The sequence below is a fragment of the Leptomonas pyrrhocoris genome (genome assembly GCF_001293395.1).
Source record: "Leptomonas pyrrhocoris isolate H10 chromosome Unknown, whole genome shotgun sequence".
NCBI classification, from domain to species: Eukaryota; Euglenozoa; class Kinetoplastea; order Trypanosomatida; family Trypanosomatidae; genus Leptomonas; species Leptomonas pyrrhocoris.
Window position 1 is genome coordinate 1196418 of NW_015438359.1, and position 27035 is coordinate 1223452.

The following is a 27035-nucleotide window of genomic DNA, read 5'->3' on the forward strand; positions in this document are numbered from 1 at the left end:
CGAATGTCCATCGACGGAATACTGTTAAGCAGCAATAACCAACATTAGCTGGCTTCCTCTTCTGTTTTCCGCCATCCACCTGAAATGCACAACAAAGCAAACCTAAATTACTGCCGTTAACCCACGCCTAGACATTGAAAGAAGAAGAAACCGTGACCCCACACAGTCTTCGCCTCCCTTCAACTAGGGAAAGGTAAAGGACACCGTAAAATCCAACGCCAGTGGTGGGGACAGCCAGCGCACCGCGCAGTATGGATCCTCCTCTGGGTCATCTCGCACGCGCTGCGCCAGCGCCTCGCAGTACTCGACGGTGACCTTCTTCGCCTTCGCCACCACCGCCCACTGCTCCTGGTGCGTCTGCGACTCAAGGTAGTCCTCGAGGTCTTGAGAGACGGTGGGAGACGCCGTTGCCGCATCAGCGGTCCCTAGCGTGGACGTCGACACCCCACACGGCACACCACCACCGGCACCATGATGAAAGACCGTTGCAGCTTCCAAGTTCTCCTCAGTTATCGATGCTGCAGCAGCCGCGACGCTCTCCGACGGTCCCAGAACGAGCAGCAACACCACCTTCGAGTTCGACACCACCGCCTGTATTGTCAGCCGCCGCGTCGCACCGATTTGACTGGCGTACCGCACCAGCGCGGTTGGGCTCGGGTGCAAATGAAAGTCGTGCAACATCACCTCCACCTGCGGTTGCAGTCGCTGTGCTTTGGGGACAGCCAGTGGGCCGCCGGCGCCGAGCAGATGCAGCACCGCCTCGCCCGACGGTCCGCACAGCACAGCCGCGGTGACACGGGTTGGGTAGGCCGCCAGCAGCCGCTCGTAGGCGTAGGCGATCTGCAGAGCAGCGTTCACGGTGAGCTGCGCGAGCGGGGGCAGCTCGCATGTGCCCTTCTCGCGCAGCGCGTCCCACACCACCCCCACGGCACGCCGGCAGTCCCACGTGACGTCCAGTTCCACGTAGGGCAGGTTTGACGGGGCCTGATAGCGTCTCGCGCTCGCCTCCAAGATGCCGTGCAGGCGGGACGACGACGGCGGCGGCGGCGGGCGGGCAGCACCGTCGGCTGAACAGGGAAAACTCAGTGAAGGCGACCGTGACTGCACGCTGACGGGCGACGCTGCTTCGATCGATGGGGGCGCCGACGGCCGAAGCTCCGGCGAGCGCGACGACGTTGAGCAGGAAAGATCTTGACCCGATTTGGTCGTCTCGGCGTGGAAGAAGGTGCGGTGGCACGACCCCCGCTGCACCACGCGCTCGTAGCAAGCGTTCACCATCGCCTCGGTGCCACCGGCGTGCGTCCAGGCAACCACCAGCACGGGCTTCACGCCCATCTCGTTGTAGTCTGCACGTGCCTTGTCGTCCAGGTTCATCTTATCCAGCAGCAGATGACTGTAGGTACCGCAGGCGATGGCACGACGTATAGCGGCGAGGTACGCCGTGCGGGTGCCGACCTCATCCTGATTAAACCACCGCGGCGCCGCACCGGCCTCTTCGAGCAGGGCGTAGAGAACGCGCGCCATGGTGGACTTGCCGCAGCCCTGCGGACCGACCAGCATGATCGAGTCCACGCTGTCTTCCGCGTCCGGCGCTGCTGCGCTGTCCGCGTCGTCTGTGCCGTCCTCGTCCACGCGCTCTTCTTTCCGCGACACGTCGAGGGTGGAGAGCGAGCTGGGGCGGGCGGAGAGGCGCTGCTGCTGACGTTGCAGCTGCGCCAACAACACATCTTTAAACTTCTCTTGGTAGGACAGCCAGTGGCCGCGGATGTTCTTCAGCGCCGCCAGGTCAGTGGACGGCGTGATGTACTTCTCACGATGCAGCCACATCGCGAAGTCCACCAAGAAGGGCAGGCGATGCAGCTCCCACTGCTTGATGTACAGCCGCGTCTCACGCGACAAGCTGCTCACCTTCTTCTTCATTTTATTCCGCAAAGGGTCACCGCAGAGGCGATGGGTCACCACGTACTCCTGCACCACGCGCTCCAGCGTGTGCGGGTTGGAGCGGCACTTCCACACCTGCACGACCGTCCCAGCATCGTCACCGCCGTCAGCGTCGACGTCCACGTTGGAGCCGTAGAGCACCGCACCAGCTGCTTCGCAGCAGGACAGCACCGATTGCCGCATCGCTTCGTATTCCGGGCTGCCCAATTCCACCGCCGCCGACGCAGGGACAAACGGGAGGTGGAATTGCGTGAAGAAGCGGCAGGCGCGGGGCACAGGCATGCACCACCCTCGCACATCCAGCGGCGCATCCCACGTGACGGCGTAGCACCACAGCGGGATCTCCGCCTCCCACGCACTGGTGGTCGGCGAGGACGGTGAGGCGAAGATCATCGAGGAAGAGGCGGGCTGTGTCGTGCGGGGTGAGCAGGCGGAGGACACCGGTGTGGCGGTGCCAGCGCTCGACGCGTCTGGCATAAATTGGTGCAGCGCCGAGAAGTCTTGCAGACGCTCCCAACCGGCGAGGATGGTGCTGAAGCACACGGTGCACCTGTCGGCGGCGATGCGGGCGTGTAGCGCCTCCGCTGCACTTTCTTGACTTCCTTCGCCTCCATTCTCTCCCTCATTCGCATCTGCCTTCTTCTCTGTAGACGCAGGAAGGGACTCTAGCACGCGGCGCCACAGCCGTGCCATGCGCACCGCCAGCTCCAAATACCCCGACTCCGAGGCAAGACCGCCGCTCGTGACGGCGGTGATCGCAGTCACGCCGCTGCTGTGCGTGCTGCGCTGCTCGTGATCGCGCGGCGCACGCCTACTACTCTTCTTCACCGTAGCGGTGGCGGTGTCGTCACCGCCGGCTCCGCCGCTGTTTTGCTGCTGTGTGGGTGACTGCACCGGCGACATACTCACCATCTCCTCCCCCGTCGACGTCTCAGAGGACGACGAAGCCTCTGAGGACGACGAGGCAGAGGCGCTGGTCGCCGCGGCGTAACGCGCCAAGTCCGCCTCCGGCACCTCCAGCCGCACGACGATGTGCTGGTAGCGGCAGCCCACCACCCAGTAACGCTCGCCCATCCACGAAAACGCGCTCAGCTGGCCCGACTCGCCGTCTACCTTCTCCAGTGCAACGGCCGACTTGGCGATTTCCTTGTGGATCGTGTAGACGGTGGTGGCTTCGCGCCAGTGGCCCATTTTGCGTAACCCCACCGCGGCGGCCACGCAGACCCATTCGCTGCTTGTATGCACCGCACCGCTGCTGAAGGCGGTGAAGGAAGCCTGCGATGCGGGGGAGTTGGTGGGCAGCGGCGATGCTGCGACTGCGGGGGAACGTGGGAGTGACTGAAGCACGCGAGCCGAACTCAATAAAGGTGTGATTGGTGCAGGCGCAGCTTCCTCATTCGTCTCCGTCGCCTCCAAGGCCGGAGGGCCGGCATAGCTATTGCCACCACTAATACTAGTATTATTGCTATTCCCATTCCCCACATGCTCCACCCCGGCGCTGTGGCTGCGCCGAAGAAGAAGCGGTGCTCGCGCAAAAACACGCGCCTGCCCAAGGGGGATTTGCTCCCAAATCTTCTTGTTTTTGTCGTACACGCCGTCACTGTTGCCGCTCACAAAGCGGTCCACCACGAGAAAGGCTGCCCCGTTCGACAGGGCGACACAGGTGGGCTTGTGCTTCACGCGTGGGTTGCCGTGGAAGCTGATGTGGAAGGCGGTGTTGACGCAGCGGCGCTGCTCCTCGTCGAGGACCACACCGAGGGGTGGGTGGCTGAAGCTGTGACTTAAAGACGCACACACGCCCTCTGCGGCGGCTCCGGTGGATTGCGAAGCGCGGGAAGAGGTTAAAAGCACGCCGCTGTTACTGGCATCAATTGGTGCACGGTAGTTGCTGTACGGATGGACGTCAGGGGGCTCGAGTTGTCGCGTGGGGTCGCCTAACGGGGAAGGGAAAGGCGGGGGAGGCCGAAAGCTTGTTGGGAAAGTCGGTGTCGGGATGCGCTCAACGTAGAGGCTGTCCACCAGCGATGGCGCAGAGCTGCGGATCTCCGTTGTGGGCGATGATGCTTGAGAAGAGTGCGGCATAGCAGCAGCGTGGGATTCCGCTCACAAGAAGAAGAATGAAAGCACTGCGATTGTGAAAGCCAACTCGGCACTGATCTGTTCTCCAGACGATGCAACGCTTTTTGTAGATGTATCCGATCTCTCTATAAAACGATGATCTCGCTTTTTGTGAGGTGCAAGGACAGCAACGACTTCTTCAGGAAAGCTGACCGATGCCTCCTCACGATCCGCCACAACGCAGTGCAGACGAGTGCGGGACCACAAAGCCCGTCCGCAAACTGCAAGCCGCTCCTCTCCTACTAAATGGTAATGGTGTAGATTTTTTGTTGTTGTTGTTTCAGTTCGATGTCTTTATTCGTGGCGGCCGCACCTCGGCGTCTTTCGAATGCCGACCTGGAGACGCTCGCCCTCCGCTGTGGGTCCTTCTGATCTTTTCCTTTTCAACGATTGGGGCGTGTTGCGTACGCCTCTGCCCTTCGGTAGGTGAAGAGATGCGAGGGGAGGGGGAGGGACAGAAAAGGGAAGGACGAAGAAGAAGAAAAAGTACAGCGGGGAAACAGCAGAACAGTGCTGCGTTTGTGGAGAGAGTTGAATTGGTTTGAACTGCGCTCCTTGACCGTGAGAAGATGACCCACGTGCATAACCCCCCCCCAAAAAAAAAAAAAAACCCCGACGGCTGCTTACACCGGCGGAGTTTTTAATGGTAACAGACTCGTCATCAGACGCCATCGACTGCGCACCGTGAGTACGGGTGTGGGTTGCACATCGGCTTCAGCCCTTCCATTTGTGTGTGTTATTTTTCTTAGGGCTGTGATTGCCGTCGGATCACACGATAGGACGCGATGCAGCACGAATTACGACTTCATAACGACGATACAAGCAAGAGAGCCACACGGCGGCATATACGCCGAAGGCGGAGGAGACGCAGTTTTTTTCCTCTTTCCGCCGCCCGTTTTCTCGTCAGAAAAGGATGTTCCGAATGCTGCAGAAGTGGACCAAATCGGCGTCCGTCACCTTCGCCCGCCGTGCCCGCCAGTCACGCAGCACGTTCTGCATAATGCACTCCGCCGCCAAGTCCTTCACCTCTCCGCTGTTCATCGCGCCGCTACTGTACTTCTCCGTGACCTCGTCAAAGACGGCATCGTCGGGGCAGAAGAAGCGAAGATACTGGTACGCGACGTCCACCTCGAGATTGGCTCCTTTCGCCTGCATCTGCGCCAGCGTTCCGCTGCCGCCTGAAAACGCCTTCCGCATCTTCTTCCGCACCTGCTTGTCCGTGTCGTGCAGCGTGATGACGCCGTTCTCCTCAGCGCTGCTGCTCATCTTGTGTTCCAGCCCTTTCAGGGCGGGCAGAAACTTCGTGTGCAGCAGCGCCGGCGGTGGCTGCTTTAGCCGTGCGGCGGAGGCCCGCGTGAGGACAAAGAAAGGGTCCTGATCAATCGCACAGGGAATGAGGCAGCGCATCGGTTTCCCTCCGTTTTGCAGCACGCGGCGGAAGGCGGAGCTGAAGCACGGCGCGGCCTGCGTGGCGGGAAAGGAGAACTTGCCGACATTGTCGCTGTCGACGATGCCGAGCGTGTGCTTCACGGCGTTGGCCGTCATGCTGCGCTGCAGCGGCAGCACCGTGGTGTACATCTCCCCCATGTACTGCGTATTGCGAAAGATGAAGGTGTGCCGTGGGTTGAAGCCGAAGGCGATGATGTCCTTGATGTTGCTCCGAATGTTCTCGTCCGCCCGTTCTCCCTCGAACGGCACATCGCGAAAGAGGTACTTCTCGTCATCAGTGATTTGGACCACCAGCGGCAGGTGGAACACGTCCTGAAGGTACTTCGTCAAGAGGAAAGGCAGCACGTGCCCGACGTGCATGCTGCCGGCGCTCGGGCCTCGACCAGTGTAGAGGAACGCGGAGTGGTTCCCGGGCTCACTCGTCGCCTCAATATCCTTCAGAGCTTTGTGAAGGTCGCGGTGTGAGAAGGCGATGTCGCGAGTGAAGAAGTGATGAAGCGCCGGTGGCGGGGAGGGGGAGGAGGCGGAGGCGGAGGCCGGGCCAGATGATGCGGCAGTCGTAGTGGGACCGGCGCTACTTGTCTTTCCATTGCCGGTGGCGGCTGCCTTCTCTGCCTCGTCGTTGGCGGAGACGCTGGCGGTGGCGCGCACGTGACATGTTGCGATCACGTCGCGTATGTGCTGCCGAGCCGCCGCATCCACCCGCTCTGCCTTGAAGGTGGTGAGCACGCGGTCGTAGTTGATGCCCTGGGGGCCTTTTGCTATCACCGTCCACGGCGTGACGATATCACCGTCGTCCTCCTGCCCTCCTCCGCCGCTTGCCTTTCCTGCAGATTCTCTGCTGGTTGTCGCAGCGGCCTTGGCCGCCGTCGGGGTGGTGGAGGAGGGGGGAGAGGAACGGCTTGTGGAGTGCCGAACTAAATGGTGACTGAGGCACCCGCTGGCGCCGAGGACGGAGGACGGTAAGCGACGCATTGGCATCGAAAGGAGGGGGTCTTCCTTAGTCTTTGAGTTTCAGGGTAAAAACGAAAATTGCACTACGGATTTTCTCGTTCGGCGTGCTGCACGTTGGCATGGAAATGGGCAGGTGTGCCGCTTCAACTCTGCAGAGATCGTTGTAAGGCACAAAGCTCCGCCCCGCAAGCTCTCCGTCAAACACGCAATGAAAACGAGCGGCTGTATCACTTTACAGGAAGCGAAGGAGGACGGGAGGAAGGAAGGTAGCGGTGCTCCGGTGAACGTGCCCTCGATCCCTACAGGAAAGAGAGAACGAGAAAGGCGGCAAAGAAAACCAGCAAACACACTTCTCCTTCGGCAGCTACACCTTTTCTTTCAAGATGTGTGTGTGTGTGTGTGTATGTGGCTGTGTCCATGCATATGGTGCCTATTGCGGTAGTGATAAAGTGAGTTGACGCTGGCAAACCCAAGACTGCTTAATGGACGTTACTTGTTTGTCTCCTCCCAACGTTGAGGAAGAGCAGCAAAAATACATTCAGCAGCTCTATGATGCATACATGCCTAAAGGAACAAGATGAAACCACGGTGTCTCACCGGCCGCCGCGAGCGCAGCACAGCGCTTCAGCAATTTATTGTTGTTGCTTCGCTGTACGGCCTCACGTCGCTGTCTTTGCTGGAATGTACGCCACCAGCGTGGTGTTGTTGCCGGCCGCGAAGACGCTCAGCACCAGCGCCCGCTTGTTCACCAGATACATGCATATCTCATCTGGGCTAATGGCCTTCACCGTCGAGAAGAAGCGCGCAAACTTCTTCGTCTCGACCGTCACGGTGGTAAGACGGTTGTCGCGGTCGGCGGCCGCCGCCATTGGTGCATCTCGCCTCGCGTCGTCCACCTCCTCCTCTGCGCCGTTTTGCGCCTCTGGTGTCTCCATCAACGGCACCGCCTCGTACTTGAGCGAGATGCGCGCCATGAAGTGCTCCGCGTTGACGACGAGACTGGCGTAGGGCAGCACACCGCTGCCTCGCTTACGCTTACGCTTCCGACGGGCCATCGCACTTGCATCGTTTGGGTAGTCTTCCTCGGCTTCCTCGTCGTCCTCCGCTTCTTCCTCCGCACTGCGGCGAGGCACCGCCGGCGTCAACACACGCGCCGAAAAGGTGACGTTGTCGGCTGCGGTGTTCTTCAGCTTATCAATGAAGGTGGTCAACTCCAGAATGTCCGGCACCATGATCTTCAAGCGGCGCTTCTCGAGGGGAGGGGGAACCATGCCTTGAATATCGCGGTCGCTCAAGATGCGCAGCGGGACATCGAAGCAGAGGTCAGGCTGGCCGGCAAGGCCATCCATCGACACCTTCAGCAGCGGGCGCTGTCCTGTTTTCGTCAGCCGAATTAGCACCTGCGAGGCGGACAGGTGTGCCCGTTCTCGCACCTCAGCCAGCTTGACGATGTGAATCAATTGCGCGAGGTCGAGCACCTCACATGTGATGGACTGCTCCGTGTCGGAGGAGTTGCAGACCATGTTGGTGAACAGAGAACTCGACTTGCAGCCCAACCACACCTGCACACCGACAGCCACGGTCATGTTGGAAAAGATGCGAGTGCGCTCGGGGTGCAGACGAATGATGCAGTCGCGTTGAATGCTGTGACACACCTGCAGCGCGCCAAGGAGGCCTTTCGCGTCATTCAGAACGGCTTTAAAACGCATTTTTAGGAGGGAAACAAGAGAAAGACAGAGGAAGACACAAGAGTGTGCCTGTGCTAGGGGACGTGGTCCTCGCAACGCGGCGCCGTGTGCGACGATGAATGCGCCGCCGTCCCTTGTTGAAGGAAATGCGTTGGAGGAGGCAAAGAGCACGATCTGCGTGCTCGCGTTCAACGCTCCCGCGATCTCAGATCGTCCCACAAAAGTACTAAAGAAGAGAGGAACAGTAATAGTAACCCCCAAAAAAAATAGAGACAGAGGAATCAATCGGAAAGGTGCGTCGAAGAGTAGCAAAACGTGGGAGGAGCGCCGCTGAACGGCAGCCAACGTCTGAAGTGCGAAGGAGGTCCGGCAAAGTCGGCAACATCAGCGTGGTGACGTGTCTCACCAACTCGCATCCTTTAAAAGCAGACTCGCAAGGCGAGTCCGCTGACTTTCCATGTGCTCCCTTCCCCCGCGTCATTTTCCTCCACCGCCGTTCTTTCTGCCGTTGTTGTCTGCCGTTTGGAAGATGCCAATGCAGCGAGAAGTGAAGTACCGGACAAAATGAAAAGGAAAAAAGAAATTAGAGCGATGCAAAGGCACCGCTCAAGAGAGGCGCCTTTAAACACGGTGATGCACCAGAAGGACTACTATACATAGGAAAAGGCTAAGGGAGAAAAAGCCAAGCGAAAAGCCTAATGCACATCAGGACGTCGTTGGGCACGACGGCTCCCAGTTGCGTTGGGTGGAGAGGAGGTCATTCAACAGGTTGCGCAGCACCCCTTCTATTGTCTGCGCCTCCTTCTCCTCCGCGACGGCGCTATTCGACGCCGCCTTCGCGTCCGCATCCGCGCGGGTGTAGACGGTTTGGTAGTTCGCAACCAGCTCCATCGGCAGATTCGGCGTGTAGCCGACCTCGCACACAGAGCCGCACTCGGAGCAGATGAGATCGCCGCGACTGTTGTACATGGTGGACAGGCATCCGCGACAGAATGTGTGTCCGCACGGCCAGAGAGTGCGCGGCTTGTCGAAGACGAAGAAGCACTCGTGGCAGGTGGACTCCATCTCGAGCGAGGCGTGGAAACTAAGGATGTTCGCCACGGCGACCGTCGACAGCCGCACCGCGTTCAGCAGCGCCTTCTCGTGGTGAAACAAGCTCTCCAGCTGCGCCTCGGTCGAGCGCACGGCGGCGTCCACGTAGCAGAGGTCCGCATCACTGACTTGACAGCCCACATCGCGAGTCGGCACCCGATCTTTGCCAAAGCGCTCCAAAAAGTCCAGCGCAAGGTCCTCGTCCTCCTCCCCATCAATGGCGGCCATCTCGCGCAGCGCGGCCTCGTCTTCCGCGGTGAATTGACTAAATTGGAGGTAATTCTTTCGCGCGTAGGCGTTCACATCACGGGTGAGTTCGATGGCGTACTGCTCCGCGCTCAGCTCGTGGCGCGCGCTGCCGACCGAGAGGAAGTGCACGTCATCGGCAAAGTCGCGGATAAGCTGACGCTGGGCGACCGCCTCGGCCAAAAGGGCGTCCCGCTTCGCCGAGAGCTCGGCGTACTCTTCCGCTGCCTCGGTCTTGAACTTTACCTCCAGGGCGTCAGTGTCTACCTCGAAGCCCACCACGGGCTCCTCCGGCAGCTCCTCCGTCTCCTGCTCCACCCCGCTGCCCGACGACGGGCCGCGACTGTTTTCGCCATCGTCCCGCTGCCGCTGTCGATTCCGCTCGTCGTCGTCCTCGAAGCCCGGGAAGTGAAATTCCTGATTTTCGAACTGCGGCAGCGGAAAGTGACGCTCGTTCAGGGTGTTGTCCTCGTCCCACATGTCCTCCAGTTCGTCCAGGATGTTCTTTGCCTCCAGCCGCAGCTGCACGTGTGACTCCGCCTCTGGGAAGTGCTCGAGGAAGGCGTGGAGCTGTTGGTGCTCCGCGTCTCCATTTGAGGCGCCGCCGCTGGCGTCTTGCCACGTGCTCGCTGTGTCTGTCTTGCCAGCCGTGGTGGCGGCAGCGGCCGTGGGGGAGGAGAGAAGAAGGTCCTGAGCCAATGCCTGCAGTACACCGGTTGCACTCGTCGACGAGGCCGTGCCCTTTCCGGCGTTGTCGTGTTTGCGACCGCCAGCGGTCGTAGCAGCAGAGGACGCGCCGCCATCACCGGTGGTGCGGGGCGCGCCAGACGAAGAGCTTCCGTCCTGATTGTGTACGTGGTCGACGTCGCCCTTGAGGTCCAAGGCCGGTGTGCCGCCGCGGCTTACTCGTCGCGATAAGGGGGTGGCCGTTCCGCCAGACCTCCTGCCGTCACCGCTCCTCATACCGGTCGACAGCGGGTCGCCTGACGACGTACGCGACGCAGACGCACCGCTGCGGCGTTTCCCTGACCAGGACGCTTGCCGCGGCGACAAGGTGCGATCGCCGTGCGCGGAGGACTGCGCCGCGCGTGTCTGGCGGTCGTGGTGCCGCTCGAGGGCTTCGCCGACCGACATGGTGTGCTCCAACTCCGAGACGGAGAGGCCGGCGCGGCTAGAAGGGGGGCGGCGAAGCCCCCACGTGTTGGGCGACGTCATTGGGAACTCCACCCCGGAGACTGACGTCGAGCGCCGTGAGTGAGCCATGCCAGCGTGGGGGGCCGCCGTGGCCGGAGGCCAGCGACCGTCCGCCACGTCGTTCTCATACACAGTGGGGAGAAGGTCGCGCAGGAGCAGATGCTGCTTCGCCGTGGGCGACAAGAGGGGGGAGCCGCCAGCCACGCCGGCGTCGCTTAAGCTCGCCAGGTTCGTGCTTCCGTCCCCCGCCGGGGAGATGAGGCGCAGCTGCGCTTCATTGTCACCGGAGCCACCTTTCTCTTTAGCGCCGTGGCGACCGCCCGTGCTGCCCTTGTCGTTGCTGTTGTCATACTGCTGCCGCTGCCTGCGCCGACGCTCACGCAGCCGCCGCACTGCCTCAGCCCTTTGCTGCTTCGTCAGCGGCTTGCCGTACTTGCGGGCGAGCACCTCTGCCAGTGCGGTGTGCAACGGTGTCTCGGCCGCATTTGCGGAGTCGAACCGGTTGGTCCACTGCGCGTCCTGGTCGACGATCTCGTACGGCGTGTCGTCCTCCGTCCACACAAAGGACGCGTTGTCGCCCTCGCCGACCACCCTCATGACAAGTCGACGCGGCGCCGGCCGGACAGTAGAGGCAACCGCGTTGACTGCCGCGTCGAGGTGCACGTCGCTTCGTTCCGGCCGCTGCTGCTGCTGCTGCTGCTGCCGTTGGAGGCGCTGCTCTTCCCAGACGTGTCCCGCCACGGCTGAACGCACGTGACCCTGGCCGTCTAAATCTGGGTTCACCACGAGGTGGCCACTACGGGTGGTGAAGGCGCGCTTCGCCAGTCCCGCGAACAGGCCGCGGTTATAATCGGAAGTGCCCTTCAGGCGGAATACCCGGACCAGCTCCACGACGGAGTATGGGTGGGCGCTGACGGTCTCGGCGTACTTCTTTGGGTCCACAACAGGCGGCGCATCCGCGGCAGCGGATGAGGTCGCAGTTATCTGCAGACGAGACGTTGTGAAGGGGAGCATTTCTGCCCCCGCTGCTGCCTCGACGTTTACGTCTGTCGTTTCCTCTGGCGCATTCGAAGACCACATGTCAGCCAAGACAGGCGGGGCGGTGCGATCGTCTATATCAGCAGCGGCACTGCGCTCTGCCTGTACTGCCTGAGTTTGCTGCGCCTGTCGCAGCGCCTCCGCCTGCCGTGCCTGTTGAAGCCGTTGCTGAAGACGGGCCTCGAGAAGGCTGCGTACCTGCGCCGCGAGGGTTTCCTGCACTCGTCGCTGAACCTCTTGCGGGGACAGCCGGTAGTCGTCCTCCGTCACGACGCGGTCGCGTGGTGGCACCGGAGACAAGGACGCACCTTGGGCTTCGGAGGCGGCGGATGCCGTCGTGTTAGCTCCGACAGGTTCGCGAGGTGCCTTGCCGCGAGTGGCGCGTTGCCGCTGCGCCGAGAGCGAGGAGGTGCGCTCTCTGTCAGCGTCCTGCGACGTTGTGGGGGAAAGCTTGATAGGGTAAACGTCGAGCGTGCGGACGCAGCCGGAGACAGACGTGTCACCCGGGGGCCGTCCGGCTCCTCGTCTCGATGAAGACATCAACGGCGATGCAACGTGCTATTTAAGCCCTTTGCTGCTGTTGCGAGAACGGTGGCGGTGGTAGACCAGCGCGCACGCCGATGGTGAGGTGGCGGAAACAATGTGTGTGTGTGTGTGTGTGTGTGTGTGTGCCGAGCGGGAAAGCGTTGACGTTGTGCCTCCGTCATTCTGTACGTGCGCTTAAGAAAGCACACGAAAGCGTCATAATGTTGAAGAGAGATGCCAGAAAGCCGCCGAGAAGCGTGGAGGAGAGCGAGAGAGGGAAACAGAAAACACATGAGGACCGGGTGTGTGGACGTTGTTTTGCAAAAGTATGATTGCTGTTGTCAGGCCCATTTCTCCCTACGCAGCAAGAACAATCATAGTGGAAGTCGTGCAGCAAAGGAGGGGAGGGGGGGGGGACCAAGCGCCATTCCTCACCTCCTTCCGTTCGAGAGAGGCCCGTTGTAGCACCAGCTTCTTCTTCGATTATCAAAGCTGGACCTTTTCCCTCTACGAGAAAACAGCTGCGTTGAAAGGGTGCTGTATCTGATTGTGGTTTTCTTGAATCAACTCCGCCGTGCGTCAGAGCACGCTGAGAGGAGATCGACGTGCGAGTTAAGTTATACGCGGGTGAGAGAACACGGGAGGGAGGGGAACCGTATGCGCTTTAACAGTTGCACATACGTACCCACACAAACACATCCTTTAAAAAACATCTCACCTCATCAAAACGAGAGGAAAAAATTAAAAGCTCTGCTGTGCAGCCAGATGTATATGCGTTAGAAAAAAGGAGGCATGCTCGCCAGAAAGAAGAAGTCCAGCAGCTCAAAAACAGAGGTGGGTCGGGCCTGTCATTCAGGTGAGGACAACACTGGCTTTACTAAAGGCAGCAAACGAAAAACAAGCACCGCCGCCCTGCAATGCTGGAGTGAGTGCGGAACCGAAACGCGTCCACTCTCGCCCCATCTCCTTCTCTCACCTAGCGTTACGCCTCTACCTGGCTAGCTGCGTGTGAGACTCCAGCCGCCGTCCACGTTTATCGTGGCCCCTGTGATGTACATCGCCCTGTCGGAGCAGAGAAAGACAACGGTGTCGCCAATCTCCTTCGCTGAGGCCTCGCGATGGTGCAGCGGTACCTTGCTGCGGTACTGCACTCGGTCCTCCTCTGGCATATTTACCGCCAGCACAGACAGCCCAGGGCCGACGCCGTTCACACGGACACCCAGCGGCGCCAGCTCGAGCGCCGCCGATCGCGTCAACGCCTCCAGCGCCGCCTTGCCCATCGTGTACGCCGTGAAGCCTAGCAGCGGCTGATTCGCCATGGCGTCCACCAGGTTCACAATGGAGTAGTTCGTGCCGCGCTGCTCCGCCGGCGTGTCCGCCACCCGCTGCGCAAATGTCCTTGTGAGGTAGTACGGCGCTATCGCATTGGAGCCAAACAGCTCGGACGCGGCCGTCTCCACCGCCGACTCCTCTGCCACCGTGTCCTTGTGCTTCGCCGCGTCTGTCAGCAGCGGGGTGGGGTAGTACGCGGAGGCGTTGTTCACGAGGACATCGCACCGGCCCCAGTGCGCGTAGCAGCCGTCAATCAGCGCTGCGCAGCGCACAAAAAGAGGCGCCGCTGCATCCGCTGGCTTTTCAGTGGACGGCGTGACAGTGCTGAGGTCGGCCTGCAGCGTCATAGCGCTGTTCTCCCGCCTTGCGTTGAGCACCGCCGCGAGCGATGTGGCCTCCTCCTTGGAGTTGTGGTAGTGGATGCAGAGGGAATAGCCCTCAACGTGGAGGCCTTCGGCAATGCCTCGTCCGATGCGAATGGCGGCGCCGGTGACCAGCGCAACCGGGGCATAGGGAAGAGACATGAACCCTCAGATTATACAGCTCGATAATGTATATATATATATTTGTGTGTTGCTGCGCAGCGAGAGGAAAACGAAGTACACAACACCCACGGCGCAGGAGAAGAAGGGAACAGAACGATTCTTGTATATATGTATAGATTTGTATTTCTATGTTTTTACTTCGTGCGAGAAGAGCCAGAAGCCACCTTTGGTGGCAGATCTAATCTCTTTCGTTGGTCATTATTTTTTTTCCTTAGAGGTGTTCACACACACACACACACACACAGGTCACAAAGTGGTGCGAGCGTGTACGATTCTCCCCTCTTCCCTCCCTTCAAAAAATAAAACAAACATCACGCCTGCAGCTGTTCTCTCACGCGTTATCCACTGCAGTAAATTGCTTTCCCGCCCGCGATGATCCTCCACGCCTATTAGAGAAGGCTCTCGACATCAGTATATACTCCCAGCTGAATGAGTGATAATAATAATAATAATAATAATAATAATAAATACCCCAGAAAGAGAAGGAAGGCTACGATTATTAGAGAAACAACGCTTTGTCCATCACTCCAAGTGCTTACACGAGAAGCTGTCGGAATTCTCTCGCACCACGATGGCCAAGCGCCTCCACCATGTCGTGGAAAATGGAGTCGTTCCTCTCACCAGCTCGCGCGGGCTGCCCATCTCCGCCACCACGCCGTGGTCCATCACGATGATCTTGTCGTACTGCGCCACCGTGTGCAGCCGGTGCGCAATCGTGATCACCGTGTACTCGGCGAACGCGCTCATCACCGTCGTCTGGATCTGCCGGTCAAGCGCGGGGTCGATGTTCGCCGTCGCCTCGTCCATCAGGATGAACCCGCTGCCCTTCTTCAGCAGCGCGCGCGCCATGCACATCAACTGCCGCTGCCCAACGCTGAAGTTCGACCCGCCCTCCAGCACGCGCCCGTCGATCCCCTCCGTCTCCGACGCAACGCGCTCGCGCAGCCCCACCAGCTCCAGCGCGTGCCACACCTCCGCGGACGACGCCTCCAGGAACGGGTCCACGTTCAGCCGCACCGTCCCGTCGAACAGCACGGGGTCCTGCGGGATCATCGAGAAGTGCCGCCGCAGCTCGCGCAGCCCGTACGACCCCAGCGCGCGCCCGTCCACGCGGATCTCGCCGCCGCAGATGTCCACCATCCGCATGAACGTCAGCAGCAGCGTCGACTTCCCGCTCCCCGTGCGGCCCACAACGCCCACCTTCTCGCGCGGCGCGATGGAGAAGCTCACGTCTCGCAGCACAAGCGGCAGCCCCTCGCGGTACCGCATCTGCACGTGGTCCAAGGTGAGCGCGCCGGCCCTCACGACGTGCGGTGCGGCAGCGGTGGGGCTGGCGGACGCAACAACCATCGCCGCATCATCGTCGTTGCTGCTGCCGTCAGCGTTCGCCTTTCCTACTTTCAACAGGTCCTCCACTAGCTGGCGCATCTCCGGCACGTCTTCGTGGTCGACGGCGTGGATGTAGTGCAGAATGCGCTCGACGCTGTTCATGTTCGCCTCCACGGTGGCGACCTGCCGCACCAGCCAGTTGAGGGTCTCCGTCAGCGTCATGGCCATGGTCAGCGACAGCGAAATTAAGCCGATGCTCTGCTGACTGGCGCGGAGCATCTTCCCTGCCACACCGAACAAAGCCACAGTAGAGATGATAACGCAGCTGACAAACTCCAGTCGGGTGCCGAGCCAGCGGTTGGTGACATTCTGCATGTACAGCGCACTGTACACCACATCCAGCCGCTTCAGCGCCTCCTGCAGCGTGACGTGCATCTTGCCGTAGGTGGCAATGGTGCGCTGCCCCTGCAGGGACTCCTCCAGCAGCGTGAACACAGGGGAGTGGGCGATGCTCTTAATGCGGCGCGTTTCTCGGTTCGACGCGTTGTACACCTGCATCAGTTTGTAGTAAATGAAGACGCACGGCACCAGCGCGACCAGCACGAGCGGCTGCGCCACCGCCATGACGGCGATGGTCGAGCACATGGAGAAGAAGTACTGCAGCAGGTAGAGGAAACTGTCGTTGAGGGTGTTGTCGATGATGCCGATGTCCTTGGCGAAGCGATTTAAAATGCGGCCGAGGGGGGTGGTGTCGAAGAAGGACACCGTCGCGACGCCGAGGGACTCCAGCAGACCGCGATGCAGGTTACGGCTGCCAATGCGCATGAGGTGGTAGCACAGGAAACACCGAAGTGGCGCGCTGAAGACGCCGAGGGCCACGATGCCGAGGTACACGTACATGTATGTTGTGGCCTCCCAGCCAAAGGTGGACGTGGACCAAATGGACAGCCACAGCCCGTTCGCGGCGTTCACAAACTCGGTCACGACAAAGGCGGCCAAGAGGACGCACCACAACAGCAGCCCGCCGCAGGCCTTCACGTACGCCACGTACGTCGACCAGGGAACACTGCCAATCGCCTTTTCCTCATTTGTCATCAGCTTGCCGACCTCTGCCGCCTGCAGGTCCACCGGTGAGGCAGCGCCGTCGTCTGCATCGGCCGTGCCAGGGCTTGGCTTTGCGGAGTCCTGTCGACGCACACTGGGCGGCGCACGTGTGATTTGTGGCACGGTTTGCGGTTTGGGGCAGCCCTTGATGTCCATCGATACCTCTTCTTCATCCAACTCCTCGTCCTCCTCCGCTTCGATTGCCACCGTGTCGTGGCCTGCAGCACCGTTTGCCGTCTCCGCCTTCAATTCGCCCCGCAGTGACTCCTCCAGATTTGTCTGCTGAAAGGCGGCGAAGCTGCCGGTAAACGCCACCCGACCGCGCTGCAGCACCACGACGTGGTCGGCGAGGGGAAGCAGGTGCAGCTGGTGCGTCGCCAGCACACGCGTCTTCCCGGCCAAACGACCAAGGAACACGTCGTTCACCACCCTTTGGCCAACGTTCGCGTCTAGCGCAGACAACGGGTCGTCCAGCAGGTACACCTCGCGGTTGGCGTACACAGCACGCGCAAGGCTCACGCGCATCTTCTGCCCACCGCTCAGGTTAATACCCTTCTCGCCAATTTCCGTCTCGAGGCCATTAGCGAGTGTGGCGAGATCCGCCTCCAGCTGACAGCACCGAATGACATCTTGCAAGTCGGCTGGACGCTGCTCGTCAAAGAATAGAATGTTGTTGCGCAGCGTCGCGTTCATGATCCACGGCTGCTGCGGCACGTACGCGATGCTCTTCGCTGCCCACGCCTCCCCTTTGCGGACCTCGTACTCCCCCATCAGCGCCCCGAGCAGCGTCGACTTGCCGCAGCCCGTCGCTCCGATCACCATCGTCAGCTGCCCGTCTGGAAAGATCAAGTTGACATTGTGCAGGAGATCCTTTGATAGGAGCTGGAAGTAATGCGCGTCACCCTCCTCTGCGCCGTCGACGTCGTCCCCTGCTGCGGTGGCGGCCTTCTCCGCTGTCTCGCTGGGGGACGCTGGCACTGGCGAGGCGGCGCCCTTCGCCGAGTCGTCCACCTCGTACCACTCCGCCTCCGGCACCTTGCGCTTGCGGAACCACAACATCATACGTTGCATCGGCGAGGTTAGTCGCGATTTGCACCGCGGCAGCATCACGGGCAGATAGGTGTTGATCGTGGCATCCGTGAACGCCGCGGCGGCGCCAGACACGTACATCTCGCTGATGTCCTGCACCGCTGAGTGCGCATCCGGGCACTCGAGAAAGGTCGTGACGCGCCGCGTGGACACGAGACACTGCAGCAGCGCCGAGACGATGATGGGGATCATGAAGAAAGACATCCGCATCGTGTTCAGCAGCGCAATGGTCGGAAAGACTATCTCCGGTCGCAAGGCGTGTCCGCTCACGTGGTAGAGGACAAAGACGACCGCGATGACGAGGGTCGGTGTGGCGCCGTCGACAAACATGAAGCCCACGCTCGCCATCTGCTGATCACGCAGACAGCCCAGCTCCCGCTCACGGGCGCGTTCAATGAGGGCCAGAAAGCGTGGTTCCCACCCCATAAACTTCACAATGCGGATGCCGGAGAGCAGCTCGTTCGTGCGCTTCATACGCAGGTCCACCACCGTAGCCCGTCGCTCATCGATCTCCTGCGAGTACTTCGAGATGGCGCCCTGGATGGGGAAGGTCACGAAGAGCACCGCCACCCCCGGCAGCGCGCACCACCCGACGAGCCGTACGAGCAGCACGATACACAGACTGAGCTGCAGTGGCGCGCTCCAGAAGAACATCACGTACCAGTTGAGGCTGCCGATGTTGTCCACGTCGTTGCCGGCCATGTTCATGATACGGCCCACCGACATATCCGGCCGCTGCAGCGATTTCTGCGAAACGGTGAAGCACTTCTCAAAGAGCAGCGCCATGGAGGACGTCTCAAAGAGCGCGGCGCTGCGGATGCTGATGTGGTCGTACTTATGCGACGCGCAGCTCTGCACGACGCTCGTGAAAAAGATGGTCAGTACCAAGCCCAACCCCCACACCCACGTCGCGTTGCCCGCATCGAGGTACTTGACGAAAAACTCCAACAGCACAGGGAGAAAGACGGAGGCGAGGTCGGAGAGCAGCTTGGGGAGTATCTGCGCCCACATGTGGTAGGCGTGCGCTTTGAAGAGCGTGAGCAGCAGGTCCGGCGAGGGCGGAGGGCCGGGCCGAATGGGGCTCCGCGTCGAGCTCAAGTACAAGGTGTTCACCGGCTCACAGGAGCAGTGCGCGTTCTGCAGGTGCGGGTAAAAAAGCCGCTCGCCGTGCACGACACCGTTGTGCATCGCCACCGGGTTGCCCGGCTCCGCCTGCCGTCGATGCCGCGGCGCCACACGCCACTCCACACCGGCTACCAGCGCGCGGGGGTGGTCGGATTGGGGAATGTATCCGACCCATCGCAGCACCCCGCTCGTCTCTGGCTCCTTCTTGCAGACCACCTCGCATCCGATGTACCCGTCCCACCGACGGCTCTTGTCCAGGTCGGCGTGTGTCTGCTGCGACAGCACCTTGCCGGTGTAGTACGTGCGCGTCGTGCGGGTCGGCGGGGGAAGATCGGCCTCTGTGATGGCGCCCGCCGCGGCCTTGTAAATGAAGTCGCCTATCCAGCCATAGTAGAGCTGCTGAAACCAGTTGGCCCTGTCCTCCGCGGAGGGTCGGTAGGGGGGCTCGTGGCTCCACAACTCGTCCAGCTTTTCTCGGAAGCCGCGCTGCGCCGCCTGCTGCTCCCGCACGTGGGCGATGTCATCCACCGTCTCCGGATCGGTTAGCGCGCCTTCCGAGCCGTCCGCCTCCTCAGCGTTATTAGAACTCAGCTCGTGACTGGAAGAGGAGCGTCGGGCAGCGGCAGTCCCTCTGGGCGGCTCTGCCGCTTCACGCGTCGGCATTGGTGCGCGGTACTTAATTCTTTGTTGATGTTCTTTTTAATCCTCTTCCTCCGCCTCGTTCTGTCGCGTGGTAAAGCGGAGAACGACAGCCAATAAGCTGTACGAAGGAGAGAGGAAGAGCGTGCGGAGATGACTGCCAACAAAACAGCCAAACCAACTCCACAGTCAGCAAAGATTAACAGAGGAGGAAGGAGGAGGGAGGAGGAGGGAAGGGAGCGACAAGCGCCGCAAAGAAACGTCTGCCCTCCAACCGTTTTTAGCCTCTCCTCCAGTTGATATCAGTAGCAAAAAAAAAGAGAGGGAAGATGTGGATGCACGACGAAGCGCGGCACCTTTTTCAGAGAGGGTCAAATATCAGGTGCCTCCCGGAAGTGCAGTTACCTCGATGGGTGGCCACAACGCGCTTCGAAACTGTTAGAACTGTCCGGAGTTACTCCACCAGGAATTTCAATAAGAGTAATAAGAATTTTTTTAGTGCAAGAACAACAAAAAAGAATTATCTACACGAGAGAAACAACACGAGGAAGCCCAACAAATGAAACACAGCGTGGCACCGTGGCGAAGCAAGGGGAGAGGACTATAGAGAGAGAAAGGTTTCGAAAGGCTTAAGCTGCATTCGCCAACCCTCCCCCAGAAAAAGCAGCTGATCGCGACGAGACGGCAGGGGAGAGTGTGACCAACAGAAGCCCGTTACTAACAAAAACCCAAAAGAACAAGGGCAGCCTCTGAGTGACGAGCGGAAGCAACCAAATCGCATGTAGCGCAGTCGGATGAGAACACCGGTAAGAAGCACACACATACACACGCACACGAGAATATAAAAGCAAGAATGAAGAAGAACAGAGAGGGAAGAGAGAGAGACACCGAACTGAACAATTTCAAAAGAACGCATTCCAGGATAAGGTAAAAAGAACAGCATGCTGGCAAGCACACTCAGCACCACGGAGCCGCTTTTTACGGCTCCCTTCTTTTCCATCTGTAAAGCCCATAGGGCGGGTACGCGCACGCGGCCGGTTGGCAGAAGAGAAAAAGAGGGGACATGAAGAGCGACGCCATCACACCTTCGTCAAAGCACGCGTACAGCCGCCAGCTGCGTGCACACCAGTAGTAGTCATGTTTGGTTGCTTCTTTTTCTTTTTCTTTTCCTTCTTCCTTTTTCTTCATTTTCGATGCACTTGTATCGATTCACATCGCCGCCATTCGCCGTGCGGAGATCGGTCACCTCGCTTGCGTGGTCGGTAGTGCATTCCGCTTGCGAGAGGCCCGACTTGACGGGAAGGAGAACGAAGGTATTTTGAACAGAACAGAACGATCACACGCACACACACACACACAAACATGCCTTCATATATACTCATGGATGCCTCCACGCCAGCGTTGCCCGCTGCGTGTCCCCGCACGTGTGTATGCCCGTAAATAATAATAATAATAATAAACGAGAGAGAACGTTAAAGAGAAAAACACCATTCCACCATTAAATCACGGAGCTCGAGGCAGAAGATGAATAGAGTAAAACAACAAGAAACGAGAACAGAGAAATACACTTGGCTTAGTAGTGGTTGACGACGCGGTCGTCCTCACGGGAGAGGTTGTGATCCCCGCTGCAGCGCGTCATTTGTGACCGTCAAGTGCTCTCCCAGTCTTTCACCGTTATTCTTTACCAGTGGGTGGGGAGTGAGCAACGCCGCGTCTGTCATTACTTACACACCGACAAGAGCAGTCAACTGCCTTGCAGATTTATATTTAAAAAAACCCTGTTAGGGTCTTCGATATATAGAGAGAGAGGGAGTTGAAGCACGGCAGCAGCTGAGCTGCGTCATCGACGCAGTCGTCTGTGCACGCGCACGCATACACGCATCCTTGGAGCACTTACACCTTGTTCGACATCCCGTTCTCACTCAGCATCATCGCACGCACGCGCAGCGGCAGGCCAAATAACCGGATGAAGCCTTCCGCGTCGTGATGGTTGTACAGCTCGTGGCTGTCGCCGAATGACGCGATGTTCTCGTTGTACAGCGAGAAGGGGGACTTCGCACCTGCAGGCACAAGGTTGCCTTTGTACAGCTTCAGCTTCACCTCGCCCGTCACGCTCTCCGCCATCTGGTCGAACATCGCGGACATCGACTCACGCAGCGGCGTGAACCACTTGCCGTCGTATACGAGCTCCGCGAAGCGCACCGCGGACTGCCGCTTGAAGGCCTGCGTGTCGCGGTCCAGACACAGCGACTCCAGCGTGTCCAGCGCCTTGTACAGGATGGTCCCCGCAGGCGTCTCGTACACGCCGCGCGACTTCATGCCCACCAGACGGTCCTCCACGATGTCCTCAATCCCGATCGCGTGCTTGCCGCCCAGCACGTTCAGCTCCTCCACCAGCTGCACCGGCGGAAGCTTCGTCCCGTTCACCGCCACTGGGATGCTCTTCTCGAACTGGACCGTCACGTACTCCGCCTGGTCTGGCGCCTTCTCCACCGTGTTGCACAGCTTAAGCAGCTTCGCGTACATGGGCTCGTTCGCGGGGTCCTCCAGGTCCATGCCCTCGTGGCTGATGTGCCACAGGTTGCGGTCACGCGAGTAGAGGTCAGACTTCGTGCACGGAACCGGCACGCCGTGCGCCTCAGCGTAGTCGATCGCGTCCTCGCGCGATTTGATGTTCCACTCCCGCCACGGCGCCACGCACTTCAGACTGGGGTCCAGCGCCATCACCGTCAGCTCGAAGCGAACCTGGTCGTTGCCCTTCCCCGTCGCACCGTGACAGATCGCCACAGCGCCTTCCTTGTGCGCCACCTCCACCAGATGCTTCGCGATCACGGGGCGCGCGTGCGAGGTCCCCAGCAGGTACTTCCCCTCGTACGTCGCACCCGCCTTCAGCGTCGGGAAGATGAAATCTGTGACGTACTCCTCCTGCAGATCGAGCAGGTACAGCTTCGACGCGCCGGACTTCTTTGCCTTCTCCTCCAGCCCCTCCGTCTCGCCGCCACCCTGCCCAACATTTGCGCAGCACGCGATCACGTCATAGTCGTAGTTTTCCTTCAACCACGGAATGATGACAGACGTGTCCAGGCCGCCGCTGTACGCCAGCACCACCTTCGGCTTTGCTTCCGTCGCCGCAGACATCTTTGACAGTAAATAAAGAGAGTAAAAAGAAGAGGAGAGCAAAAAAACCTCTTTTTGTTTTACGGCGTGGTCGAACCGAATGATCGTCGAGCGCAATGCACAGCGGGAGTAGATGTGATGTGATCTACTCGACGCTGTATATACGTGCGGCACGGGTCGCTTGTGTCGGTGTGGAACGCAGACGAATCTGGTCTAGCAAAAACAGAAAATAGATAGAGTGTTAGGAGCTTGAAAAGACAATAACAGAAAAAGAAAGTGATGCGAGAGAGAACTGAAAAGAAGACGTTAGAAATCTGCACGTGTGCGGGTTGGCAGGTCAGTCAGGTCGCGGGCGAGAGGAGGCGATAGCGCGAAGCACCGCGAGGAGGGGGGAGGGAGGGTAGAGATACAACGACGAGTTAAGAAGTGGACGGTGGCAGGACGAGAAAACACAGAAAGAAGGGAGCGACACACACACACACACTCACCGGTGACAGCGTTGTAAGGCGTGAAAGGAGGGCCGTCTCCCAGACAGACACGGCCGTTTGGCAGAACAAACCCAAGAAAGGGAGGTATGAAGAGCAAAGACACCACATAAACAGACAAAACGGCGCTTGTCAGGCCGCATGCAGCAGCACGCACCCGCGAGAGCACGCGTACAGCCGCCAGCTGCGTGCACACCAGTGGTAGTCATTCTTGGTAGCTTCCACTTTCCATATCTTTTGATCTTAGATGCACTTGTATCGATTCACGTCGTCGCCATTCGCCGTGCAACGGGTGGTCACCTCGCCTGCGTGGTCGGTAGTGCATTCCGCTCGCGAGAGGCCCGACTCGTCGTGGCTCAACCAAAACAGACCAAAAAAAAAGCATTAAAGAGGCGAAAGAAAAAAAGGAAAAATACTATCGATAGCGTTAAAAGACCAACAACACCACCGGCAGAAGACGCATTACCAGCTGCGTATACCAGAGCTCGACGCAACACGCAGAGATGCGTAAGAACACGTTCGCGTCGCTGCAGCACATGTGCTCGTTTTTCATGTGTAAACGTCGTTGGGACGGAGCTCTGGTTTCTCAACATCGACTATCGGATGCGGTGACAGTTGTGCTATTATAGAACAGTCTGCGTCCAGGCAGAGGTGCTTGCGCGAGTGCTACTGCCAACATGAAACGCAGATGTGAGCCTGTTTGAACAGATTGTTGTCTCGCCAAACAAACGGGAACAGAAAAGAAAAATAATAATCGCTGAGCAGTAAAGCGTAGAGTTTACGGATGAATGCCATCTTTCCCCGTTTCTTTCGTCAGCTCGCCAGATCGGAAGTCAACGCTATTCGAGCTATCTTGTTCACGACGACAGGGTCGCGGCCCAACTGACGCTCATCTCCGCGGTCAGATACGCCTTTGCATTTTCGATCGCTTTGAGGCTGACCTCCTTCGCCGGCCCGCCTACCACCTTGCGGTCGTTGACGCACGTCTCCATGCTGATGGCGTGGTAGATGTCCTCCTCGATGACGGGGGAAAATGTTTTGTACTCGTCCATCGAGAGCTCATCCAGCGACTTCTGGTGCGCGATCGAGTAGAAAACCACCTGCCCCACCACCGAGTGCGCCTCTCGAAACGGCAGGCCCTTCTTCACGAGGTAATCCGCCACGTCCGTCGCGTTCGTGAAGCCGCCCTTCGCGCCGGTCAGCAGGCGGGCCTTATGCACTTTCATCGTCGCGATCATGTCGCAGAACACCGGCACGCACAGCTTCACCGTGTCCACGGCGTCGAAGATCGGTTCCTTGTCCTCCTGCATATCCTTGTTGTAGGCGAGCGGGAGGCCTTTCATGGTGGTCAGCAGGCCCATCAGGTGCCCGTAGACACGGCCCGCCTTGCCGCGAATCAACTCAGCGACGTCGGGGTTCTTCTTCTGCGGCATGATCGAAGAGCCAGTCGAGAAGGCATCGTCCATTTCTACAAAGGCGAACTCGTGGCTGCTCCACAGAATGAGCTCCTCGCTGAAGCGGCTGAGGTGCATCATCACGGTCGACAGCACACTGCACAGCTCAATCACAAAGTCGCGGTCGGAAACGGCATCGAGGCTGTTCTGCGAAATGGCCGCGAAGCCCAGCTCCCGGGCCACCGACTCGCGGTCGAGGGGGTAGGTGGTGCCGGCCAACGCGCCAGAACCCAGCGGCATCACGTTGGTGCGCGCGTGGCAGTCGTGCAGGCGCGCGTAGTCCCGCTTGAACATTTCGTAGTAGGCCATGAAGTGGTGGGCGAGGGTGACGGGCTGCGCCTTCTGCAAGTGCGTGTACCCCGGCATAATCGTCTCCACGTGGGACTCGGCCAGCGTTGTCAACACCCCCATCAGATGCATCACCATAGCGCGGATTTCCTCCATGGCGTCGCGCAGGTACATGCGGAGGTCGACGGCGACCTGATCGTTGCGGCTGCGACCCGTGTGCAGGCGTTTGCCGGCATCGCCAATGCGCTCCGTCAAGATGGTCTCGATGTTCATGTGAATATCCTCGGCGTCCACTAGGAAAGTGATCTTGCCGGCGTCGATGTCGCGGCGTATCTCCCGTAGTCCGTCGATGATCGCCTCGCTGTCCGCCTCTGCGATGATCTTCTGCTTGCCCAGCATGCGAGCGTGGGCGATGGAGCCGGCGATGTCCTGCTTGTACAACCGCTGGTCAAAGCGGATGGACGAATTGAAGTCATCAACCTTCTTATCGGTGCTCTTCTGGAAGCGGCCACCCCACAGCTTCACGTGGGGCTTACGGTCAGCAGACTGGTCCGCGGTGGACATGCTTTCCGGACCGTTGTGGATTGGCACCGGAGACAAGAGAGGAGCCCACTCGGGTCTGTGACGTAGCGAAGAATAGTAACAGAACGAAGAAAAGCTGAAAAAAGAAATGAGCGATAGAGAGAAGCGAGGAGAAGTCCTCCACGTTGCAACGGGAGCAGGTGCAGTTTCTTCCCCTTTTCACGAGACACCAAAGGCAAAGAAGGAGGGAGGTTGTTGGGAAGGGAAAAGAACGGCAGAAACGCATTGGAACCGTTACCAGCCGAGCGGCGTAGAAAGTATAGCCCCGCCCCCCCCCCCCCGCCCGCTCTCGCTGTTGGTCTTGTTCATTCGAATACCCTTTTCGCTCAGAGCAAACCATCAAAAGAGCAACTTCTTCATCATACCGGAACGAAGAGAGAGGTTGCGCGTCAGTAGGACAAGGGATGGACGGATCGACATCACAACGGCAAGAGAGCGCGGACAAACAGGCAAGACTACGCGTTCGTGCACCGCTAGCGTCTTCGATAAGGACTGCAATCGAGCAGAACAGGGTTTTTCTCTTTCCTTTTAGGTTTCCTTGAAGGTAAGCGAATACTTCAAATGCGCACTTTGCTCGTAAATACAAAAACAAAACCACTCGATAGGTCCTCCCACAACAGGCGTCGCCGCAACAACAAAATGGCAGTAATAACAATAAAAAAGGGGGGAGGGTAAGCCCGCTAGTCGTTCATCTAAGCGACGGCGGAGGCAAAGCGCAAAGCAACAAACGCATTTCGACAGACCAACGCAATAAACATAAAAGAAACTCTCCTACTCGTGTGCATGCAGCCACAACGTCTTCCAAGAAAAAAAAAGAGCAAGGGAGAAAATAATTAAGTGAGGCATGAAGGAGTTTTTGGTGTGTGACAGCGACGAATCGCTTCGCGCCTCTCTTCCTCCCATTCTATTTTCTTTTCTTTTTGTGAGTTGCAACGCTCCGTTGGCGACCTACACGCCCACGAGAATCATCCACGTGAAGAGGAGGTAGAAGAGGCCTACAGGGTACACCACCAGCACCTCCTTCTCCTCGCTCACCGTGTTACGAAAAAAGCGAAGGGCGGCCCAGCAGGACCACGCCCACGTCAACGCGCAGACGATCAGCTTCACGAAGAACCACGGCATCACCCAGCATACAATCGCGGCTACGCACGTCGGCGCGAGACAGTAGCCCATGGCGCAGTAGGTCTGAAAAAACATCACCTTACCGCCGAGGAATTTGGCGTTCAGCGTCACCACAAAACCACCCAGCCAGACGAAGATGAATACGGCGGAAAAGACTGCGGAGCCCTGCTGCTTGTCTGCGTTGATGGTCAAGATGGAGGCGAGGAGGAGGCAGAGAAACAGCGGCCCCCACAGATCCCAGTCACGCAGCTCCCCGTCATCGCCTAGGGGAGGGCAGACCACGACGATAAGCTTGCGGCCGATGGCCTTCGCGTCGCGTGCCAGAGTATCCAACACCGGCTCATCCAGAGTAGAGATGGTGTCGGGGTCCGCGTTGATGTGCACCTCGTTCATGATGGCTTCGAGAAATACAAGAGAAACAGGTAGTGGCAACTATGCGCCTTCTTTGACAGATGGCGAGGGACGAAAGGGAGGTGTGAGACGTGCGAGAGAGGCAATTTCCCTCCCTTCTGTTTCGATATATATATACAAATAAATATATATATATATATATATATATATATATATATATATATATAG

General features: G+C 59.1%; 9 protein-coding genes across 13 annotated transcripts; all 9 read right to left on the bottom strand.

The window, feature by feature from the left end:
- Nucleotides 1-183: 183 nt before the first annotated feature.
- ABB37_02200 (hypothetical protein) lies at nucleotides 184-4477 on the bottom strand (the record flags this gene model as incomplete). The annotated part of the gene is made up of 1 exon (XM_015799065.1): nucleotides 184-4477. Exon 1 carries the CDS (start codon nucleotides 4021-4023, stop codon nucleotides 184-186), a length of 3840 nt encoding a protein of 1279 aa, XP_015662543.1. The 5' UTR covers nucleotides 4024-4477.
- A 485-nt stretch (nucleotides 4478-4962) lies between these two features.
- ABB37_02201 (putative mitochondrial tryptophanyl-tRNA synthetase) lies at nucleotides 4963-6693 on the bottom strand (the record flags this gene model as incomplete). 2 transcript variants are annotated; one of them, XM_015799067.1, is made up of 1 exon in its annotated part: nucleotides 4963-6693. In XM_015799067.1, the coding sequence occupies exon 1, from the start codon at nucleotides 6487-6489 to the stop codon at nucleotides 4963-4965; it is 1527 nt and encodes a 508-aa protein (XP_015662545.1). In that variant the 5' UTR covers nucleotides 6490-6693. The 2 variants fall into 2 exon arrangements, with proteins under 2 accessions (XP_015662545.1, XP_015662544.1); XM_015799066.1 differs by having other exon boundaries at nucleotides 4963-6685.
- A 428-nt stretch (nucleotides 6694-7121) lies between these two features.
- ABB37_02202 (hypothetical protein) lies at nucleotides 7122-8377 on the bottom strand (the record flags this gene model as incomplete). The annotated part of the gene is made up of 1 exon (XM_015799068.1): nucleotides 7122-8377. The coding sequence occupies exon 1, from the start codon at nucleotides 8169-8171 to the stop codon at nucleotides 7122-7124; it is 1050 nt and encodes a 349-aa protein (XP_015662546.1). The 5' UTR covers nucleotides 8172-8377.
- Nucleotides 8378-8855: 478 nt separating this feature from the next.
- ABB37_02203 (hypothetical protein) lies at nucleotides 8856-12440 on the bottom strand (the record flags this gene model as incomplete). 2 transcript variants are annotated; one of them, XM_015799070.1, is made up of 1 exon in its annotated part: nucleotides 8856-12440. In XM_015799070.1, the coding sequence occupies exon 1, from the start codon at nucleotides 12258-12260 to the stop codon at nucleotides 8856-8858; it is 3405 nt and encodes a 1134-aa protein (XP_015662548.1). In that variant the 5' UTR covers nucleotides 12261-12440. The 2 variants fall into 2 exon arrangements, with proteins under 2 accessions (XP_015662548.1, XP_015662547.1); XM_015799069.1 differs by having other exon boundaries at nucleotides 8856-12429.
- An 803-nt stretch (nucleotides 12441-13243) lies between these two features.
- Nucleotides 13244-14333, bottom strand: ABB37_02204 (pteridine reductase 1; the record flags this gene model as incomplete). 2 transcript variants are annotated; one of them, XM_015799072.1, is made up of 1 exon in its annotated part: nucleotides 13244-14333. In XM_015799072.1, exon 1 carries the CDS (start codon nucleotides 14099-14101, stop codon nucleotides 13244-13246), a length of 858 nt encoding a protein of 285 aa, XP_015662550.1. In that variant the 5' UTR covers nucleotides 14102-14333. The 2 variants fall into 2 exon arrangements, with proteins under 2 accessions (XP_015662550.1, XP_015662549.1); XM_015799071.1 differs by having other exon boundaries at nucleotides 13244-14154.
- A 129-nt stretch (nucleotides 14334-14462) lies between these two features.
- ABB37_02205 (putative mitochondrial ABC-thiol transporter) lies at nucleotides 14463-20158 on the bottom strand. The gene has a single exon (XM_015799073.1). It carries the CDS (start codon nucleotides 19430-19432, stop codon nucleotides 14645-14647), a length of 4788 nt encoding a protein of 1595 aa, XP_015662551.1. The 5' UTR covers nucleotides 19433-20158; the 3' UTR covers nucleotides 14463-14644.
- Nucleotides 20159-21301: 1143 nt separating this feature from the next.
- ABB37_02206 (putative argininosuccinate synthase) lies at nucleotides 21302-22840 on the bottom strand (the record flags this gene model as incomplete). The annotated part of the gene is made up of 1 exon (XM_015799074.1): nucleotides 21302-22840. Exon 1 carries the CDS (start codon nucleotides 22544-22546, stop codon nucleotides 21302-21304), a length of 1245 nt encoding a protein of 414 aa, XP_015662552.1. The 5' UTR covers nucleotides 22547-22840.
- A 1027-nt stretch (nucleotides 22841-23867) lies between these two features.
- On the bottom strand, nucleotides 23868-25490 carry ABB37_02207 (argininosuccinate lyase; the record flags this gene model as incomplete). Of its 2 annotated transcripts, none has more annotated exons than XM_015799076.1 (1): nucleotides 23868-25490. In XM_015799076.1, exon 1 carries the CDS (start codon nucleotides 25314-25316, stop codon nucleotides 23868-23870), a length of 1449 nt encoding a protein of 482 aa, XP_015662554.1. In that variant the 5' UTR covers nucleotides 25317-25490. The 2 variants fall into 2 exon arrangements, with proteins under 2 accessions (XP_015662554.1, XP_015662553.1); XM_015799075.1 differs by having other exon boundaries at nucleotides 23868-25411.
- Nucleotides 25491-26282: 792 nt separating this feature from the next.
- ABB37_02208 (terbinafine resistance locus protein (yip1) (HTBF)) lies at nucleotides 26283-26849 on the bottom strand (the record flags this gene model as incomplete). Its single annotated transcript, XM_015799077.1, has 1 exon — nucleotides 26283-26849. The coding sequence occupies one exon, from the start codon at nucleotides 26847-26849 to the stop codon at nucleotides 26283-26285; it is 567 nt and encodes a 188-aa protein (XP_015662555.1).
- Between the last annotated feature and the right edge of the window lie 186 nt (nucleotides 26850-27035).